Consider the following 21,578-nt stretch of genomic DNA (forward strand, 5'->3'; position numbering starts at 1 on the left):
TTAATTATTTTTCTTCAGCTGGTGTAAACTCAGTCCAGTCACGTAAGTTTTCATATGGTACACGCAGCTGGTGAAGAGCTCTATAATGCAGATTTAGGACTTATAAAAGTATCATTCTAGTTTCAAGGATGCTGACAGCATCGGAAATAAAAGCAGAACATACACTTTATGGTGTTTCCAAACATGCCTGTCATTCCTGGAACATCCTTATCTCTGGTCCAGTGTTCCCTATCTGTACTGTGGTGATAAGAGCGTACAGCTTGTACCGTGGAAGAAATAGCACGCAGACCTGGCTGGGGCAGGGGCAGCGCCTCCCCGGTGCCCTCTCCCTAAATCCATAGATCCCACTGTCTCCTGCTCTGTACCAGCAGCAACCGGGAGCTACCTCTCTTCAGAGCGAGGGGTACTATCCTGCTTCTGAGGATAAGTCAGCCACGTCTGACTCTTAGTTGGAGGAAACTGCAAGTGCAAATGAGGTCATTAGTTGAGGAAAATCACCTTTTTGGTGCAGCAGAGGGAGGAAGTCTTTAGCAGGCTGAGGAAGGTCCCTGCTGTGAAGGGCTGGTCTGGCAGCAGGTTGGGAAAGGACGAAGAGCGAGGCTCCTGCCCTCCGATGCTCTGCATTTCTGGAGAGCAACACTCAAGTGTATTTAAAGTGAAGTTTAGCAAAGCTGTTGGAAAAAAATTATATCGGGTGCAATCAAGAGAGGGTGGAAATACCTGTGGCTCCTACAGCTCTCAATGAAAGGTGAGTCATGGAAATCTACAATAGCCTTTCAAGTGTCTGGGGCAGGCTGCTGGGCTTGGGTCTGCCCCTTGGACAGGCCGCATGCCTGTAAAATGGTAAATTAAATCCTTATCCTACAGAGGCATTCTGGGGAGTGCTTTAAAATTAAATTGATGGAACATGCTGTAGGAATGCGAAATATTAAAACAATTACTATTTAATGTTTTGCTTGTCTCGAGTCACAGCATAAATACTGCATATGTTCCTAACAAGTGCAGCAGGTGCTAGCTTTACTGCTTCCTACCATGCGCTCCGTGCTGCTGCTGTGGACTTCTTCCAGTGTCTTGCAAATCGCCTACACCAAGAGATCAGTGGCTGGACCTTGAGGCTGTGAGGAGCCTTAGGAATGCCATGGGGCTGCGGGAGGGATTGGCTTGGTTCTGATAAACATAGTGGGCTGCGTGCCCTGTGTTGGCCATCCAACTCTCCTGCTATCAAAGGCAAGACATTGAGAAGCCCTGGTGTGGTCTGCACTGCTGGGGCAGTGGTGGTAGTGGCCCAAGTCTTTGCTTGGCTGGGAAAAATAGCGTGCCTTCTGTCTAGCATTGGGTGGGAGAGTCTGGACCCAAAGTATTCATTCTCTGTAAGGAGCTGAACCATAGGTATCCTGCTTTCACATCCAGCTAAAGGAGGATTGACAGGACCACGTTCACACAAATTTGTCTCTTTAAACTGATTTGGCAGTTCTGCACTCCTCAAATTATAGATGTGTTTTCTCCACACCATTTAATGGATCTCAGTGCTGTTTGGTTTGATGCCCCGAGTGCGCCAGGGAAGCGCACAGACAGGTTGTGTGTGATTTTTGCAGAGTGCCAGTGGCATACGTGATGTTTAGTGTAGCTCTAGAACAAACTGGGACCCATCTGCTAACCTTGGCTGGGCCAGAGTAACCAGTAATGGGATTGCTTTTGTTGGTGTGTGCCTCTGTGATGCACCCATGGCCCTGGGAAGAGGAAGCTGGGGAGGAATACAGCGTGCGCTGTGCAGAGCGGTGCTTGTAAGGCTGAGCCAGTTGCAGCCCTTCCATGTAAATCCCTGGTTTTGGGGCTCACATTGTCATTAGGATGGATGTGCCTGATGGGATGGAGCTGACCCAAAGCATTCCTCGTGTGTTTTTTTGCTTGTCCCTGTTTGCTTGGAGCAAAGTTAATGGCGCTCAGCCCGTGGCTGCTCTCTGCTCCTGGGGGACAGATGGTCCTGCGGGGCTGCCACCAGCCCCTCTCCTCCAGCACAGCGCCGGACCAGCTTCCTGACCTGCAACAGGCCATTTGGAGTTACCTTTTCCACTTCTGTGGCTTTATCTGCATAGGAGATAACATCCTAGCTTTACTCCTTTAGCATTCGACAGGGCTTTCAGATGAGAGGAAGAGTCACCAGATATCTACGATCTATTGAACAAGGAGTTTGTCGTTCCCTGTGTGCTGTTGGTCCGTGATTTTCTGCTTGTTCCCTCCTAATAGGCAGGAAATTAAGTGCAGTGGCTCATAGTTCCTCTGTGCCATTTTATTGCTAGAGAACAAAACATTGAGGAAATAAAATGATTTGGGAGGAAGATGAAACCTATTCAAGAAAGTAACTTGTGGGTGTTTTTTTTTTTTAATTTTCAGGTTCTACATTGAAAGCATTTCCTTCCTCAAGGACAAAACTACAGTGGAGCTGTTCTTTCTGAATGCCAAGTCCTGTGTACACCAGGTGAGGCTCAGCATCCTTCGAAGCTCCTTGTTGTGCCTCTCCCTTTTATTGCTACTCCGCTACCTTACACAGTCCTGGAAATTTGCTAGGAGCTGCATCTGGTTTCTAGATCTTATTGAAGTATTAAGATCTCAGCGTGCTTACTCTCCTCCTTCACTTAAATGCTGATGCTTCAAGCAAATGGATAAGGATGATGATGGTTTCCTGGTCCTGTTTTCACGGCCTCGCTGCGTGCTCACCACGCTAGGATAAGTCTTAAATACTCAAAAGTTTTTAAGTTGTTTGAAATCTGGGTTGAAACTTTGCAGGTAGGCTCTGTCAGTGGCGTATCCTTCTATACACTGTATAGCAAACACTCGAGGCAAGCATCTCTTTACTGATCTTGAGTCAAACTTGTCTCAAGAAGAAAAGACCTGTGAGGAAGGTCCTACGCTGGAAATTTGGTTCCTAGTGCCCTGATTTCCTGCCTTAATTCAGTGAAGTAGTAAAGTAATAAATCCTATAAAATAGCAATCAAAGCTAGTTATTAAAATACTTTCTGTATTTACTCTCTGGGTTAAGAAGCTTCCACTATTTTCTGAAAATGTTCAAATCTATAAAATACATATTTTTAAAAGTTATTTCATGATATGGTAGCCAAAATATTAAAAAATAAGGTTGATCTCCTGCAGATACATCTTGGTCTGAAAAAAGAGTGGTGTGGCAGCCACCTTTGCCGTGCCCTGGCACTTCAATAGCAGCTGCAGTTCAACGAGCTTTACTCTAACAATGCCTGAAGTTTCTGGGATTTTCTAGTTAACGTCAAACTCGGGCATCTGGTGGGTTTTTTTCCTTTTTTACTCATGGCTTAATCAGTCTAAGAGGGTCACTTCATTCTTACAGCCTTTTCTTGGAAAACAATCTTGTATCATTAGCTAGTGATGGAGCTCAGTGTAGCTGGCCAAAGTTTTCACCTTTAATATGCTTCATATTTTAGAGGATTCTTATTCAGTATCCAGTATTCATTATTTTATGGTGGGATCAGAAACCTCATGTGAAGTGGTTAATGGTGAAGTTGTGACTGTGCTTTGTACAGGAATTGCTTTCTGGAAGAGTGGAGGAAATTGGTGCCTTTTTACAACATGCTAAAGTTTTAAAGATGCTTGAAGAACTTGGGGCCTCACTGGTTAAGATTAATAAAAAGCAAATGTCCATTTGACATCTCTGCCATTTTAAGTGAAGGGCCTTGGCAACTCGTAGTCATTCTTTCAGGGAAAACTGGAGCAGTTTAGACAGCACAAATAATTTTGGAATTGGAAAATGGGTCTGGTTTTAGGATGGAATGTGAAAAGTGGCACTGCTATTAAAACAAATGCTAGTCAACATGAAAACATTTGGGTGCGAGTATAGGTGTTTATGGTTATGCATAAAGCATAAGAGAAAGCAAAGAGAAGAGAAGCATAAAAAAATTGCCCTCACTGATCATAGACACACATGTCGTCAAACCAATAAGGAGTCACTTCTGGCCTGGATAAATATTATTATTCAAGCAGCATAACTTCATATTACTGAAACAAAGTGCTGATAGCGCATGAAGCGCTGATGATGCACGGAGTGCCGCAACAAGCAGAGTTTATTGAGTTCAGGGCTTCGGGAGCTGGGAGAGGTTTGAATGAAGGCTGCTTCATGTTTTCGCCCCACGGCTTGCGAGGTGTGTGCTCTAATTGGTAGCAACCCAAAGTGCTGGCTTCCCTGTTCCTGCAAGCAAAACTGCCAGAAGCAGAGAGAGTTTTCTGTTGTGTCCAGTTTCTGTGGGCAGCGGGGGGAGAGGAGCATCACGTCCTCCTGAGAAGGATCTCTGCGGGCAGCGCCGAGCCATTCGGCACGTAGTGAAAGGCGAGAGCCCCCGCTCTGCCTGCAGCACTTCCTCTGCTGGGCAGCTTCGCAGCCCTGCTTCAGCAGAAGCCTGCAGCTACTTCAGCAGAAGCCAGTTTATTTACTTTCAAGATACATTTGGTCCAGTGGTTTTTAACCTTATTTATTTTCAAGATACATTTGGTCCAGTGGCTTTTAACCTTCAAATTAGGTCTTTTAAAAATATTTCATCCTACTTGGTAAACTTATGGTCAGGCTCTAGGTTTCAAGTAGCGCATGAAGTGCACACAGGACCAATTCTCATATTTAAGCCCCCGGTATGTGGACAAGAGGCTGCACAAAGGCACCCAGGCTGCGCTCGCAGAGTGCGTGTGCTCCCGCGGTGCTGCCAGGCCCCGTTGTGCTGCGGGGAAGGAAGCGCAGGGCGCGGGACGGCTGGTGTTGGCTCCTGAATATGAGCAGATCCCCAGCTCCGGTGAAGCAAGCATCAGCCACTTGCTGATGACAGCGGGGAATGTTCCCTGGCATTTCTCAGTTGTTAAGCCAGCTCAGGGAGGATAGACCTGCCTCAGCTTAGCTTTTCTCCTCCCTCCCCCCTCCTCTCCTTTCCTTGCTGCGTGAGTGAGGAAATCCCAGTGTCTTAAAAAGCAGCAACCTACGCCCAGCCCGTGTGCTCTGGGGTGCTCCTCAATGCACGAGGTGTGCCGGAGGATGCCCTGCCAGGGCCGTATCCTAACCCGGATCTTTGCCTGAAGCTTCTGCTCTGTGGGGGCCAGGAATGTGGCTCAGAGGATAAATGCTGCAGTACTGGGGTGTGAGAAGACCTGCTTAAAACCCAGTTGTGTGGGGTTTTTTGCTTTCACAAAGCTGTTTCCAAAGCTTTCACAGTAGCTTGTTCACCACAGTGGGTGGAAGAGCCCAAATCCAGCGTGGTCCAGAGGCCTGATGCCTGAAGGAGTTGTTTTTGTGTCTTCGACATTCCTGAGCACTGGCATGTGTTGACAGCACAGCAGTGTGTAGGTACCCGTGCTTCTGTGGCTTATGTGCTTTAAAGAAAAATGATGCTTTCCTGAGCGGAGGGTGAGAGGGTGATGTTGCCCTGCGTGCGAGATGGGGCATGTCGGGGGCTTGCCGGCGTGTAGGACGTACCACGAGGGCCAGCCAAAGGCTTGGGCAAATACAGCTGGTGCGTTGGCAAAGCTTCATGCCCGTCCCTCCTCTGGAGGGGATTTATCCATGGCTTACAAGGTTCAGAGGCTGCATCATAAATGTATTGTACAGTACGCTTTGAGAGATCTGCAGGCAATCCTGTGTGTGAAATCCTGTAAGTAGCTGTATCTAACCACAGAGAACAGCATCTCCCTAATGAAGTCCAGCATCTCTGGGTCTAGGTTGGAGCTGCTGAGCAGTGTGTGTTGGCTGTCTTGGCCCAGATGACTCCAGAGAGGTTTTGCTCCCAGCTGAATAAAAATTCAGAATAAATAATATAGCATATTAAATATATTAATAATTAAAATATTACAAAATATAATAAATTCCAAAAAATAAGGGGAAAAAAACCCTGCATAAAATATCTGAAAACAGAGGAGGCTAGCTTGGTGCTCTGTAGTGCACAGCCATGCTGTTCTTTCTCACCTTTCAACTCCACATTCCTTCCTGCAAATCTCTGCTCATTTCTGCAAATCTGGTACCACTTTCCCCTGCCAAGGGTTGGAGGAATCTGGGGCTTGTGCATTTTGCAATTTCTGTAGATGTTTTGGCAAGGGAGAGACAAGATAGACAATAAAATCCCTGCTGCCAAAAATGTATTTCTTCCTACTCACCGCCCACTCCCCCATCTCCATGCTCTTCTAGACAGTCAAAGCTCCTCTGGGCCCTTCGCTGCCACACCCCACGCCTGTGCCTCCGCTAGGACCTGTGGTGGTCTCTGCACAGCCCCCCTCTGCCTGGCCCTCAGCCTCTGCGAGCGGCTGGGGAGCCGGGGGGTCCCCGTTGCCTAAAGCCCAAGAGGGCTGAGACCTTATTTTTACTTTCGCAAATCATGTTTTAGCAGCATTACAGTTCCGCACCCAGAGTAAAGAATCCCTGTGTACTGAGCACGAGGTGTCCATGGCTGGGCCTTTCCACTGCACGCCCGTCTTAACCCGCCACCACACCGGCATCTTCCTCCTGCAAAGTGTAATGTAACACTGCTTTACATGCCTGGAGAATAAACTTCCTCTGCTGGATTTGCCAGCATGACCCATTCAGCATTTCTGGCCTTGCCCTCCCCATGTCTCCTTGCGTATGAACTGTATGCAACATTTGCTGTTCCGTTCGTAAGAGCACCCGGTGTTTCCTCGCTGCTGGTGCGTGCGTAAAACTTGGCCTCCAGCAGATATAACGAATGCTGCCAGTGCTCTTGCCCTACCCTCCTTGCATGTTGAGCTGCCCATTTTTTCCCCGGTCTGATGCTGCAGTCCCCCGGCCCTCTCAGTCCTCTGTGGTCCAGCTGGCTGCCTGGCTCCTGTTCTCCGGCACCCATGCTCTTTGGGTTGGAGCTTGGAGAAGCCCTCTCCGCTGCCAGGAACAGCTTGGGCCACTGAGCAGGAGCTGGGAGCTGGTAAAACTTAGATTTCGAGGTCTATGGAAGGGCCTCCCAGTGTCTTGGTTATGAGCTCCTTTATCTATGTGTATTTTGGGAGAATGCAATGGCTGGAAGGATGCTTTGTGAATGCCTGGGCTCTGTTTTCCTATGTGCCTCTCTTCTTCTTCAGGGCTTTGAGAACTGCTGCCTGAAAACCTTCAGTGGCGACAACTTCAATTTAAAAGCTTTCTCTCCTGTCACTGGCTGTAAGAAGCTGGATTTAGATGTGTAGCAATGTTTGAAATCCACTGTATAGCTGGAATTTAGAATAGTGAAAGCCTAGCACTTAGTTTCAGGTAAAATGGGTATCTCAGCATTGTGTTTGCACAGGGATAGGGGAGCTTTGTAACGTGTTCAGTGTGTTATTGCACAGCCCACGACCATAGCTGGGATACTTTTAAGGAGGTGGGTCGGAACTGGTCACGCACATGTTGGTGATAAATTTGGAAAGATAAATTAGTCTTTTCTTCTTTCAAAACAGCCAAGTTTGAAAAAATAACACCCTACTTGGCTAGCGAAGCACTGTCAAGTTTATTATGCATTAGAGCTAACCTCCATATAGCTCTGCAGCCATACGGTTGACTCTTTGCCAGTCCTTGAAATACATTCCGTAAACTAAGATCTTGGTCAAGTTGGCTATGTTCCCCTTTTCCTCTCTATATTTGGGTGTTGGGGGGTTATTTATTTAATTTCACTTTTTTTTCAAGGACTTGCAAGAATTGCTTTAAAAAAGAAAAAGAAAAAAGTTAAAGGAAATGGAAGTTTTCAGAGGGGTCTGTAACCGTGATAGCTTCGTGAACGGCAATGCTTGTGAGCACTTGGCAGCCTGAAGACCAGTGCTTACCAAGAAGAGCTGTTAAAACAGACCCCTGGTGTGAGCATGAAGTCTGGCTGGCTTCCAGCTTGTGGAGAGCAACGTGGTCATATATCAGAGAGCTCTCGAAAGTTTTATAACAGATATTTCCTAATTCTCTCCTATCCCTAGGGAAGGGGGAGCGTTCCCATACAGCCTTGTAACACAGAGTAGTCTGATCCTAGCCAAGGCTATTAAAATACACTCTGTCCGTTGCATGTATTTGCTGTTCCGCTCCCAAAGACAGCACATGTAAAGCCCAGGATGAGGATCACCAGGACCAGTTGGCCTTCTGCGCTTCTTACCTTCCATGGATCTGGCAGCCACCTCCATGGCCCAAACCCCCCAGCAGCATGTCAGCAGATGAGAAGGATGGGGCATGGTTATGCCTGTGAACAAAATGCGACAGGAGGAGGAGGCAGGACCCCTTTGCTGCTGTAAGCTGGCAGATCTCCATGGGGCCCCCCTACTCGTTACCCTGTGAGACCTCACATGGGGCTGTGCTGGTGGCTTGGGGAGGGACTTGGCCATGGTGTGGGTATAGTCAAGGGACTCTATACAGCACCTCTGAGAGTGGTTGAGGTAGGTCCAAGGCTGCCTGCTGTGGAGGGTGATGGTGCCCCAGGGACCTGTTGAGGCTCTTGCCGGGGAGGTGTAGGTTGTGTCCCAGCTGGGCTGGCCCATTGCATATGAAGGCTTAGTTGGTTTGCAGCCAAAGTTTTGTACCTCACATCTCTTGACGTAGTCACCTCCTGGGTCTAACTACTGGATTAATTGTGACGGAGAGTTTTGTGCCTTTGATCTCCTGGCCACAGGGTAAAGATGCTGCAACAGCTCAGCCAGTTCTGTTGTTGGTGTGCGTTGGGTATCTCACTGTGGTGCTGCGGTAGGAAAGCGAAAGACTGTGATTATACTTCAAGTATAATGATACTTGCTATATAACCTGGCTTGCAAACAGGGAAGTCCTTGTGTTCTTCCTCCTTCTCTGCTTTTACTCTTATATTAATGCAAAAAAAAGCAGCACTAAACATGCTCCTGTTGCACTGAACTGTGTAGGCAAGTCTCAGAGTAGCTGCTGCTGTCCCTGGAGTTTCATCTAAGTGTTGGCTGAAGCACAAAACGCAAGCAAGGGAGATGGATGAGGGTGGCTGGCAGAGACAGCAAAAGAAAGGGTGTAACAGAGAAACCTGAAGCTTTTGCTCACCACGAGGCACTACCAGCTCTTTTGGCTGGGTTGGCCTAAGCTGCTGAGTTGGGAAGCAGCAGGTCCTGCCAGGAGACAGCCGTGGTAGCTGCTGCACGTGCACTGAGCTGTGTTCGGTCTCAGGTCGTACTCTCTCTCATGTGGATAGGAAGGGCTGTGGGGCTTAATGGATGAAATGCAAGATGTCATAGACCATCTAAATGCCGAGAAGCAGCTGTGAGGCCTCCTGAGCCATCCAGGCTGCGCTCCCCGTGGGGTAAATGCAGCATGAGCGTAAATCTGAAGCACCCTGTTGAGGAGGGTCAGAAGGACCAGCCTTTAATTTGCTCTGATAAGGGCTCATATTCTGCATCTCCTGCTGGTTTAGTGCTTTACTTTCCTCCCTAACGTGCTGGAGGCAGACACTTGGTTTGCTGTGCTTTTTCTCAGCCCAGCATTTCTGTCTTTGGGAAATTGGTCCTAGCTGAGATGCTCAGCAAAGTTTGGAGCTTCCGATGCAGGATGGGATGGGGATAGGATGTCCGGCACATTGCAGGGCAGAGTGAACAGCAGGTGCCACCACTGGGATTGAGATGTAGGTGTGAGTGCTGGTAATCTGGACGGGTGCTTTAAAGTTGGAGGGTTATTCATTTGCTGCCATTGTTTGTCTCCTTGGTGTAATTACCCAGCACAGCCACACCGACCGAGCGAGTTGTGGAATTTGCCTGACCTAGTTACCGCTGTGCTGCTCAACTTGTGTCGTGTAACAGGTTGTGGCCAACAACCCCTCCCCAGCCCATCCCAGGAGTTCAGGCCGCTGGGCTGCAGCCTCTGCTCCCAAGGAAGCCTTAAGTGCTGAAAAGCTGCGAAGCCATCTGTACTGTAGGGACCTGCATCCTCTGGCTGTCGGGACACATCACAGGGACACTGGATCCCTTGTGGGAAGGCACAGCAGCGCTGGGTGAGGGCATGGGCGCCGGCATCGCTTTCTTCACTTGTGCCGTGTCCACACCCAGCTAATTGCCTCCCTCGGTTTGAACACCTTGCTATAGATATTTGGGTCCTTCCTTTCCCTCTGTCTAATTGCACCCTTCTTTCTCTCAGCTTTTTTAATCACCTTTCAGCAATCATGGGTAATTATATTCAATATTGTGGCTGTCTTGAGGCTATTCAATCATAGTGTGTGTGTATTTGGGGGTGTCTTTGGTTAACATACATTTTTTAAGGGGTTGGTTTGAGGGAAGAGGTGTGTTTAGTATCTCAGTTCTCAAATCTCCACGTGAAATGTTTTTGTTGTCAGTCTTTAACCTCTGGAGATTACATGTGCTTTGAAGAAACTGTATCAGTTTTCATTTCTTGTCCTGGCTCTAAAGAGTTAAATGTGACAGTTCCTGTGTTGCTTATTTTTTTTAATCTGCTTTAATCTGAGTTTACAGTCTAAAGGTTTGCTTAGCACAGTTAATGCTCATCTGACTATCTTCATTCTTGATCTGTGTTTTCATCAGGATTTCAGACTTGTATCTCTGTGACAGTAAATTCTAGTGTTGTTGCTGTGTCTAATGAGGGTTCACTGCTCTATTCATGACCGAGCCTTGTGATTTTTATCACATTCATAAGTCTGTGTCTGTGCAGCAAAAGACTTGAGCTCTTATCTGAATTGGGGGCTAAATTCTGCCCATGGGCACTGAAGGCAGGAGTTGGTCTTTACTAGCTGCTGAGATAGTGACCTGTTCCTGCTCTACAGTAATTGCCACCCGGTTTGGACATCTGCTACAACCTTTTATTATTCCAATGTTTGTCAGTATGACAAAAGCCACCACCTGAATTCACTGGACCAAATGCAGTGTTTAGATAAGCCAGTGGCCTTTTGGAGAGCTACGCAAGGGGCTGAATCTGTCTCACTGGTTAAAATGATTGGTCCCTGTGCAAACTCTAATTGAAAAATATCAGTTTCATCCCCTCCCTGGAGCTGTACCCGCTAGTCTGGTTAAACTTATTTACATCTAAAATGTAGAAGACTCAGATTCCATTATCTAAATTACATCCATCTACTTAACCTCGTGCTAGTGACCTTGTTCTCACTTGGGATAAATCTAGGAAAACCTTCCATCTTCATCTTCAACAGGCAGCCATGAGAACACTCGCTGCCCTGGCTCCCAGGGCCCCCCGCCTGCTCGCTGAAGTCTCTGCTTAAATTACCCTGGCAATTGCAAGCATTGGAAATGAATCTTCTTACAACCATTATTTCCCCTCTATTTTTGAAACCTGACCTTGCTGTTAAAGCAATGGTAAAACAGAGACCCCTATCCACCAGCCTCGGGGCAGGAGGATGGTTATAAAATCAAAATATTGCCTGAGGGAGTGGGAAGAGTCGCGGTCCTGTGCTCCTGAGTGACACGTATTGCTGTATGGATTTGTGTCGAGCCAAGGGCTGTCCAAACTCCTTGACAGCCCAGGGCTGGATTACATTATAGCAATGGCCAATTGGGGAACCAGATGGCAAATAATGTTATATTATGATGGAAAATAATTCCAGGCTCAGAGGGAATTGTCCAAGGGACTGTCACTTGCATAGCATTAGTCTGTTAGATAAAGGCTGTGCTGAGCTTTGGGATCCTTTGCTTCAAATCCTCGCTCTGCTACTTAGCTACTGCTGACCTCAGTGCAGTCCCTTTGCCTCCCTGTGGCTCTTCTTTGATTTTTAGCCCCTTTAAAGGGTAGGTGCTCTCCTGATTGCTCTTTGGGGGTTTTTTTGGTGCAAAGCCTCCCTCAGAGTGGCCCCAGTCTCCTACCACTGTTATTGTATGGTGATATGTGATAATTAGGGCTGGTCCACCCTGTTCTGAGGCTTGCAACAGCTGGAGAGCCGTGGTGGCAGCCCTGCACCTGGGGCGTCCTGTTTGTCCCCTTCACTCTGGTTTGAGAGGTGTCAGGTTGGGGAGGACCTTCTTACCTGTTCGCTCCTCAACACAGCTTCTAAGCAAACGCGATTGAAACTGAGATCTTTGGCACAGCAAAACCCTCACCGTGAAAGCAAAGACTGGAACTTCATCACCTAAGAAGGCAGTCCCCCTTCAGCCTGTTTGGTCTCCTAAAACCCTAAACGAAGTGGTTTGTGGGATCCCTTTTAACATTTGTGGCAATGCCGTAGCAGCCTAGTAAAGTGACCAGAGTTTCCTAATGCTTTTATGTAGGACCATGTAAATAAACATGCAAAAGCAGCCTCGTAATTACTATTGCTAATTAGTTAATGGTTGTGAGATGCTTTGAAGATGAAAAGTGAAGAGGTGCTTGGTTATTAAGTCCCAAACACCCTTGTAATGCCAGCAGCAGCTATTGCTATGGGTCAGCAGAGACTCGCTGCTGCAGTAGCTCACCGAGTGCTGCGGAGTTTTTCTTGGAGCCAGCAACAAAGAGGAGAGGGCCTTTGATGTGAGAATTGCATTTGGATAGTTAAATCTCGGTGAGTTTCTTGTACACTTAAAAGGTGTTGAGCCGCATGTAGCTGATTCCGCCTTGGGGCAGGGAGATGGTCTTGATGATGAGCTTTTAAGGTCCCTTCTGGCCCTGTTTTCCCTGATTTTGTGGTCCAGGGAAGCTTTGCTGAACTAGAGCCTGTCTTTTCTGCTGAGCAGAGGTTCCCTGCGATGGCTTTTTCTCATATCTGGGTTCCCTGCATGCTGGTGCAGCAGAGCACGGTGCTGGGATGACCCGATCTCCTGCAATCCTCCCGCTGCCACAGTTGGCCTCAGAGGCTGTTTGAGCAGATGCAATTTAAGCTAAAAAAAGGCAGCTCAAATGTGTATGACAAAGGCTAACCTGATACAGACCTGGAAGTAACAAACTGCCTTAAAATGGCACCTATGTGAAGTTTCTGGGCTGCAATCCTTGCCTTTTCTCTTAAGCATCGACATGAAAGATCTGAAGAAAGGATGAACTTGAAGCTTCCCCCCCCCCCCCCCTAATTTGTGATGTGCTCCTCCTCTGCTTCTAATAAAATATGTCTGGGAATGCTTTGGAGGCTACTTCTGCATAGCTGTTGCCACACCTGTTGGGAAGGGGAAATTCCTCTTGGTCTGCTGTTGCGGAGCAGCCTGGGGGAGCGCTGCTGCTGGAATGTTTTATTGACAAAGCTGGCAAAAAAAACTTCCTTTCCATGAAAATTGAATTATTTGTTTGTTCGCTTTTGAATTTAGTCTCTGTGGGCCAGACCTGCAGCTGTGGTAAATTAGCTCAGCTCCAGATGTGCCCTATATATTTTGAGATGTCATTTCCCTGTATCTGTATGTAATTCTGTAGATCGTTCGCTACCCTGGTTTTGGCACTATCTCAGCTTTTGGTCTGCTTTGTCCCCTCATTCAGCCAGCAGATCCTGGGGACAGAGGATGTGTTGGGATCTCTGTGGCAGGAGACAGGTGTTGTGTCCACTACTTTCGCTTGCAGAAGGTCAATAAGAAGAAGAAAAAACCCCCAAAAAATGACAACAAAAAAACCCCCCACCAAAATCTCTGTATTCATGGGATGGTTCATGGGCTCAGTTTTGTCCTTTATACCCAGTTTGCAGTAGGTGTAAGAGGTAGCTTTGATAACCCAAGAGTCCAACTGTAAGTGCATCTCCTTTACTCTTCCAGTGTTACTGCTGGTCCCAGTATAGAATCAAGAGTGGGTTTTTGCTTGTAAGAAACTAACTTTGAAAGATTGCACTTAAGCTTGCAAGCAGGAAAAAAAGGATCCTTGTGTAGTTTTGCTGTTTTGGCATTTATCAGCTGCACACCTCTGAAGTCAGCGAGTGCATAGTGCTGTCAGGACAGGACTGGTTTTGGAGCGGGGTCAAGACACAGGAGCTTTCCAGCATGGGCGTCCATGCAGTTTTTCTGAACGTTGCGCTACACCTTCAGTGTACTTGCAAGAACCGGAGGCTGTAAGATCCAGACTGTGTGGGGCAAAGGAACCTTAGTTCTGCAATCCTTGTGATTAGTATTACTTATCTAGCATCGGGGGTGTGCGTACCACCGTGCCAACAATGAACTGCGGGCCCTGCCCTGAGGAGGTGGTGTGCTTCAAGCCATGAAAACACTTCTCCTTCTTGCCTGCTTCATGGCAAGTTTTGTGTGTGTGGTTGCAGTGTGCAGGATCGGGTGCCTGCCGAGGCGCGCAGTCCGATGCCATAACGCAAAGCAGCGTCCGGTCAAATGCAATAAAAGAAAGATTTGTGCGGAAAACACGGAAACGGGGGGGGGGGGCGGAGGGAAGGCACCGCCACGCTGCGTGCGGACACGCTCACGAGAGGGGGTCGCGGCAGGGGGAGGCGGGGAGGGGACTCCGGCTCTGCCGCGGGCGGAGCTGGCTTCGCTGGAGCGCCGAGCGGCGCCGAGCGGCACCGAGCGCCGGCCGGCACCGCCACCGCCACCCCCGGCCGCCCTGCGGCCCCCGCGCCGGGCCGGAGCGGTGCGGAGCGGGACGGGTGGCGGCGGGTCCCGGCGGCGGTGCCGCTGCGAGGCGGGGCGCGCACGGTTCACGTTGTTGCTCTTTCCCTGCACAGGGGCAGATTGAAGTGGAAAGTGAGACCGTCTTCAAGTTGGCAGCCCTGGTTCTGCAGGTAAGAGCCTCTTCCTCCTGCCTTTGGTCGGCTTTTTGGGAGCCGTAACTGAGACGGGCTTTAGCTCAGCTGCATTCTGCTTTTCTGGGTCGGCCCCCCCTATAAAGACAAGACCATGCAGCGTTGTTTTTCGTTTCTGCAGCTGGGGGGGGGGGGAGAAAAGCTAAAAAACTTGAGAGTTGTTTTTCTCATAGGCAAGTGAGAGAAATATTTCTTTGAAAAATTTTAAATTGAAAGAGGGAAGGAAAGAGGAAAAACTCGTCAAGGGAAGTCACTTATTTGGGCAGATTTCCATCCACTTTATCACTTATTTTTATTTAAATATGTTCTGGAGGTCCGGGAAGAAAAGAGTGTAATATTGTAACTAAATTTGGTATATTATGCCTGTGAACCTTTCTTTTAGACCATGTGTTTTTGATACCCCTGTTATGTTGAAATATGTCAGTTTTTCCTCTCCTTAATCAAGTTTTGTTGTACTCAGACTTAAACTCTGGTTATTTACTACTTTCTATGAAATAAAATTCTACCTTTAAAACGCTGGGGTTTTTTCCCCACTGCATTCTCTGTGGCAAAATCCTAGAGCAAAGCTGCAGTGGCTTGATCTGCCTGAACTGTTGTTTTCATCTCGAGTGAGCACAATTCCTCTCAACCGCTGACCTGCCTGTAAAGCCAACCTTTAGCTGGATGTGGTCGGCTGGAGAGAGAATTGTATTTCACTTCTCGTGCAGTAAAAGTGACATTTGATTCGCAATGTGAAATTCATCCTTGTTTTGGAAGCAGTTTAAGTTTATGGTGTAGGTGGATCATCTATGGCTGGAAGCGTAAAGGACCAAGCTCTGTTCTTGAATACACGCAGGCAGCCTCCATGCTTTGCCTGGAGCGTAACTGGGGTCAGGATCTGGCCGCAGAGCTGTGGGAGTGGGGAAGTGAACAATGCTGGGAAAATCGAGGACTTTTGAAGAGATCATGTTTTAATTCTGTCACTATTTTTCAATTGTAGGAAGCTAAAGGGGACTATTCCAGGTAATAACGTTTTCCTTTCTAATACTGGTGTGCTTGATGGATGTGTTTTTCTGTGTTGGCATTGTATTGCAAACAATCAAAAACGGGGGTAAAGTCCAGCCGCGAGCAGTGGCTGAAGAAAGTGAAACACGCTGGATAAGATCTGAGTCTGCAGGGTGAGTAATGCCTTTTGTGAGCAGGCTCTGAGTCAAAAGAGATTTTTCAGGCTATCCCGCTCTGCTCCCCTCCCCGAATGCGGGTGCCAAAGTGGGACAGGGAGAGAGCTTCCACCCCTTCCTACCAGAAAGCCTGTGCTTTGCGCTGCGGCTTGGGTCCATCTGAGCGACCTTGCCTGCAACCCTGCCCGTACAGTGGCAGCACATGCAGAGAGACGCGGAGCCCGTCAGCTGCCCGCGCCGGAGATCAATGAGCCGCTTTCTTCTGCAGCTGCCCCGCGGGGCCTCCCCCTTCCCGCGCTTGACCCGACAGTTGTGTTGTAGCTGGTGCGTGACCCGGTCGCTGGGCTTTAGCTGCCTGAAGCTGCATCATCAGACTGGGCTTGCCCTTGGAGATCGCTTTTTACCCTGCACTGGTTGTGATCACTGGCTGCGGGGAGGAGGTGGGGTCACACTCGGACCTGTTAGAGCCAAGGAAAAGACCTTCAATTAGAAACAGCTCACTAAGCAAATAGAAATTTAGAAGGTTGGTTTTGGTCATGTTAATATTTTACTACTTGCTGAGTTTCTATATGGGAAGAGAGGTGTGTTTATGCTTTAGCTACAACAGCTTTCAAGAACCGTGCTTTGAAAATGCTCAATAAAGAGCTATCTGCTCAAATGCAAGGAGCACGTCGTGTCTGACTGCCAAAGCCTGCAGCAGTGATATACTCTGCTTTTCCTTCAGTGCGCAGTTGTCAAGTAAGTGCCAGTGCTGCTGCCCAAGACCCCTTCTTCTCCAAATGCCAGTCCCTTCTCCACTGGAAGACGTGCTCTGTGAAGTCCACCACAACCTCCTCCTTTTTGTTGGTGTGCTCTCATGCCTGCAGGGAGGAGGAGATGTCCTTGTGACTTGTGACTAAGATCAACTGGATGGGCTGGCTGTACAGACAATTTCTGTTCTTATTCACGCTGTAGACCTGCTTTGTGACCCACAGTATATTGCTCATAGCTGTAGCATGCTGCATTCTTCTCTAGAAAGACCGCTCGTCTTGCCTGACCTCACAGGGACACCCTAAGACACCCTAAGCTTAACTCAGTTTAGGCACAGATGACCAGCGAACCATCATTCACTTGACAAGAAGTAACTTGTTAAGCTGTAGTGGCTGGTGGCACATACTCTCAATTCTCAAGAAAAGGGGTTAAGGTTAAAAACTACTTTTGTGGTGAAAACCTCTCATGTGGCTTGAACTTAACACTGACTCCTTATCATTTGCCATAAATAGGTTTCTAAGTATTGCTTCACATGCCCGAGAACTGCATCCACAGTTATTTTCTGTGTCTCTGCAGACATGTAAGGAGTGGATTGCCCGTCATTACTTTCAAAAGTATTTAAAGAAAATTGGAGGGAAGAATACTGTGCCACAAGACTGATTTCCCAAGTGCAGCTCTTCCCCTACCAGTTGCGTGAAAATAGCTGCAGCAATTGTTTCCTCTATTAAACAAAACATGTTATGCCTCCATAGCAAATGAGCACGGCCAGCTGTCCCAGGCCCAGTGTGCGCACCAGAAGTGAAGGAATTTCATATTACATATCACAAGTGGTCATTTGGACCACTGCTGATAAAGCACTAGCTTAATTACCAGAGTATCTTAAAAGATACTGCGGGACTGGTCTCCCTGCCAAACTCTCCCGTGATACAAAGAATATGTCCTTGCAGCGGTGCTGTTTGTGCAGTGTGGTTGCCTCCGTTTGCAGCGTCTTGGGTTTGGCGTGTTCAATGTTTGCTGTTGTTTGGCAATTCCACTTTGAATCACTTTCTGGAATGTGACTCTTGCACCATTTAAGTGTATGTGAGAACACATGAGTTAATTTTTTTTATATAGGATTAGTGCTGAATGAACGTGGGTAAATACAGGAATTGCCTGAAGTCCTAGAGATTAGCTTTCTGGAAGTGAAAAATGGGCCAGTCCAGGCAATGCTGGTGCTCTCTGCCCAGCTGATTTTTCCCATAGGGAGCTTTTCCGTGGGGGCACGTCCCGCGGTGGGGTCACTGAGCAGCATTCCCGCTGACTTCATCTGGGAACAGGCAGGTCAGTACCAGGGTCCAAATGCTTCAAACTCCTGCAGCTTTGCAGCAACCCCTTTCCCAATCCACTGCTCCAATTCTCAGATAATGTCTTGATGGTAGAGAGCAGCAATCTCCCGAGAAACACCCTCCCTTACCCTGTGCTGAGTGGGTGAGCACATTCTTTTGAAATCTGTTTATTTTCAGTGAGCAAACCTGGCGCACGGGGGCTTGGAGAAAGTAAAAACTTTTGATTTCTCCACCACAAAGGTCACTCCAAAGGGACTTTGCAGTCTGGTAGCACTGACAGCGTGAAAGTATTGGGGTCTTTGGCCCTTGCCAGGTGGTTTGCAATAGGACCCTGGAGTCCTGTGCTGGGCTGTTAGGACAAGGGTATGCACCTTATCATTCAGAGAGAGGTTTTATTTAAGATAAACCACCCAAGTCCCACTTTGAGAGGACCCTGGCTTTTAAGACATCTTGATAAAACTTAAGTACATGCTTCAAAATTGCGCACGCAGCATGTCCGTTGCATATGTGCCTGGTTTGGATGGCTCTGGTTTCTCAAAGGCAGTCTAAAACGACTGGGGGCCGCAGGAGGAATGATTAACGAAGATGACAGCGGACCATGATCGGTGTAGCTCACCGCACACCCAGTTCCTTTTCCTGTTTACTGAACTGGTGATCCCAGCCAAGATAATTACCCCCTGTGTGTGATGAAGAGCAAGTGGCAGGGATGCTCGGTGAGCGGTTCCTCTCCTCCTTACATGGGACGGTGTCGGGGCTGCCACGGGCAGAGTGGTTCCTCCCCGGAGTCCTGCAGCTGCGATGTTCCCAGCAAGTTGGGGATGCTGCAAGTCCGTGGCACTCTGCCTTCCTGTGCAACAACTGGGCACGTTTTGCTTAAGAGGAGGGATGTAACACTTTGCTTGTGTTCGCTTCTCACAACTCATCTATGGCTTCCAGTCAACTGTTTTTCTGTTTAAAATTAATTCCTAGGAGTTTTTCTCCAGCTCCTGTAATAAGAACCCAAAGCAAAGTATTAGTCATTAATAGTAGTTTTGAAACTCTGCATTAGTTAATCGCACTCCTCCACTCATATTTGCAAATGAAACAGGAAAAGCTGCAAGCCTGGTTTTATTAAATCTTGTTTTTTAAACTGTATGCAGTGGTTTTAAAAAGATAATTTGATTCAAGTTGCAGCTTCTGGCATGGTTCAATTTTGGAGGACAAAGTTAATATTCTATTTATTTTAGAAATTTTATTTAAATTTTAAAGAAAACTAGTGTCTTGGTAGGCAAGCAAAATAATAGATCAGTCTGGTAATTATTCCTCGTGTAAATATGCAACATATAAAGTCTTGCCTCCTTGGGAAATAAATGATTTAGCTGTTTTTAGTTTACAGACTAAGTATCCGCCCTCAATAATGCTATGTAATAGTGTATAGTATTCTTTTTCTTTGTAGCTTGATGAAAGAGACAGTTTATAACTGAGATGTCCTAAATGCTGTCGTCCTAGCATTAGAAAAACATTTATTAAAATCAGATTAGCTACAGGGACCCTATAAGGAAAGTAACTTTTTAAAAAGTTTATTTTCTGACTGATGATCTTGGATCATATTTTCCTCAGTAACATTTCCAGGACTGAAACCCAGCCGTGCTCCCTGAAATTTAATTAAGTTGCTGGAGGAGGGCTTCCATTTTCTTTAAATAGCTGATGCATTCAATTTTGATTCTGGCCTGTGGGCTGCAAAGATAACTCCCGACTGGTATAACATAACACAGACAAAATAATGAATTCCTGATAGCTGACATGTACAAGGCACCAGGGTTTATCATTACATGGGTGATAAATGCAGTTTGCAAAAGGAAAAGGTTTGTGTGAAAGATACCCCTGCAAACTGTGGCTATGGAGTAATCGGTTCAGAAACTCCCAAATTTACAAACTTTACTGAGGAAAAAATGAAGTGCTTGGTCTAGGTGCAGAAAACTGGTATTAAAAATTTGCTCCTATTTAAGAGTGAGTTCTCACTCTTAGATTTTTGGGTAGCGTTTGCTTGGGAAGATGACTATTTTGCCAGGCAAATTGGAAAATCTCTTGGTAGAAAAGAATGTGGAAATGGTAATGTGGGCAGTGCTAGAAAATAGCTGCTTGGAAGAAGTTAATTGATAGCAAAGTTCCTGTTCGCTGGACTGCTTACCCCACGATTAAGGTAGCTTCAGAAACAGGACACACCTGAGATTTGTTGGAGGCAGCTCGTCCAGCCTGTTTTTGGAAATCTCACCAGGTTCATATGACCAAAACTCCAGGTGTGGCCATGGCTGGGACTGGGGTCAGAGCAGAATGCAAATTTGGACCAAATCTCCCAGTTGTTGCTACTCACCTCTTTGATTTGCATCCTGGAGAGGTCTCAGAAGGGTTCAAGGTGGATCTGTGTGGCATGAATGGAGCCCACCTGAGGGGTGCCAACCACTAATGGGTGCTCAGGCTGTGGGGCTAGGCTAGAGCTGGCCTAAAGAAAGCCCTGAAACGGGTACAGCGTGGGTGTCTGGTCCCCAGCACAAACCCTTTTGCTCCACAGACCTGCTCCTCTTAGGCTGCCCTGCTGGGGAAGGAGACCTGTTGTACTGTTCACTGGAAGCTCTTTTCTGGGGCCATTGGGGTGCGGGATGAGTTACAAGGGGACATCCGCGCTGGTCTCATGCGGAGGCCAAAGACCTGAGCACAGTCTGGATGCCTTTTTCAGCCCCTGAGGATTTCCTTCCGTGCATATCAGTGGGTGATACAAAAGAGGTGGTGGGTCACCGTAGGATTCACTCTCAAGGCATCCATCTGGTGTCTGTCATAGGCAGCACTGTGGTTTAGTTTTTTATTTTCTTTTCCATGCAAGTGCACTTTTTAAACACTCACGCACTGATATTTACAGAGGCTTTCTCTAGCGTGACCCGCTGCTCCCCGTGGGCAGTGTCTGCCTCGCTGTAAATCAGTGCTCGGCACTGGTGCTGTGGTTGTGCTCCTTGTACTCCACGGCTGCTTGTTTGCCAAGTGAGTCATTGTGTATTTTGCCTTTTACCTGCAACTCTGCACACTTTTTCTTTAAACACCTTGCTAGGCACTTGCTTGTGAACCATTAACTCTGTCTCAGTCAAACCCAGCTGTGTGCTTTCCTGAGCTTGCTCTTTTGCAATAAAGAACTAATTTGAAACAAGATGAGCAAAGCTTTATTAACTTAGAGCCTGTTTGCTGAGGGAGTTGATTATTTACTTCACTTTATTTGGGAATATGTAATGAACCAGGGTAGTAAATAAGGAAGTTTAGGGAAAGTCATGTTTGATATATATTTAATACAATGGTAATGATTCTCCTACTTGTCAGGTATCAGATACCCACTTTCCCAAAGAGCGCTCTGCTTAATTGAGTTTTATACGCTTTTCAAAGAAAGCTGGCTGAAAACTGCGGTAATTTTTCTCTAGCAGTGTGCAAGTCTTGCTTTCCTTGATGAGTCACTGCAGTTCAGTTTTGGGGTTGTACACCCCAGTGTACCATGAGGAACGGGTAGCTGAGGGAAGGCAGCATGCGGAGGGGAGCTGGGCAGGGACCCCCTGAACTCCATCTCCCTGAGCACTTAGGCAGCAATTCTGAGATGAAAATGTTGTTCTCTCCTGGTGTGTTATCTTTCAATAAAAAGTGGAAATTCACTGTTTAAACCAGGTGCAATTACAAAAAAAATATGTAATTAAGACCCCAATTTTCTGCTA

General features: G+C 47.3%; 1 protein-coding gene across 2 annotated transcripts in view; it reads left to right on the top strand.

The window, feature by feature from the left end:
* Positions 1-21,578, top strand: part of FRMD4B (FERM domain containing 4B) — a 138,426-nt gene that overhangs the window by 79,079 nt on the left and 37,769 nt on the right. For both annotated transcript variants that reach the window (XM_072875832.1, XM_072875833.1), the window contains exons 5-7: positions 2,395-2,479; positions 14,538-14,594; positions 15,595-15,617. In XM_072875832.1, coding sequence (XP_072731933.1) covers positions 2,395-2,479; positions 14,538-14,594; positions 15,595-15,617 — 165 coding nt within the window. The remainder of the gene's footprint in view (positions 1-2,394; positions 2,480-14,537; positions 14,595-15,594; positions 15,618-21,578) is intronic.

Source organism: Ciconia boyciana, chromosome 11 (genome assembly GCF_034638445.1).
Source record: "Ciconia boyciana chromosome 11, ASM3463844v1, whole genome shotgun sequence".
NCBI lineage: Eukaryota > Metazoa > Chordata > Aves > Ciconiiformes > Ciconiidae > Ciconia > Ciconia boyciana.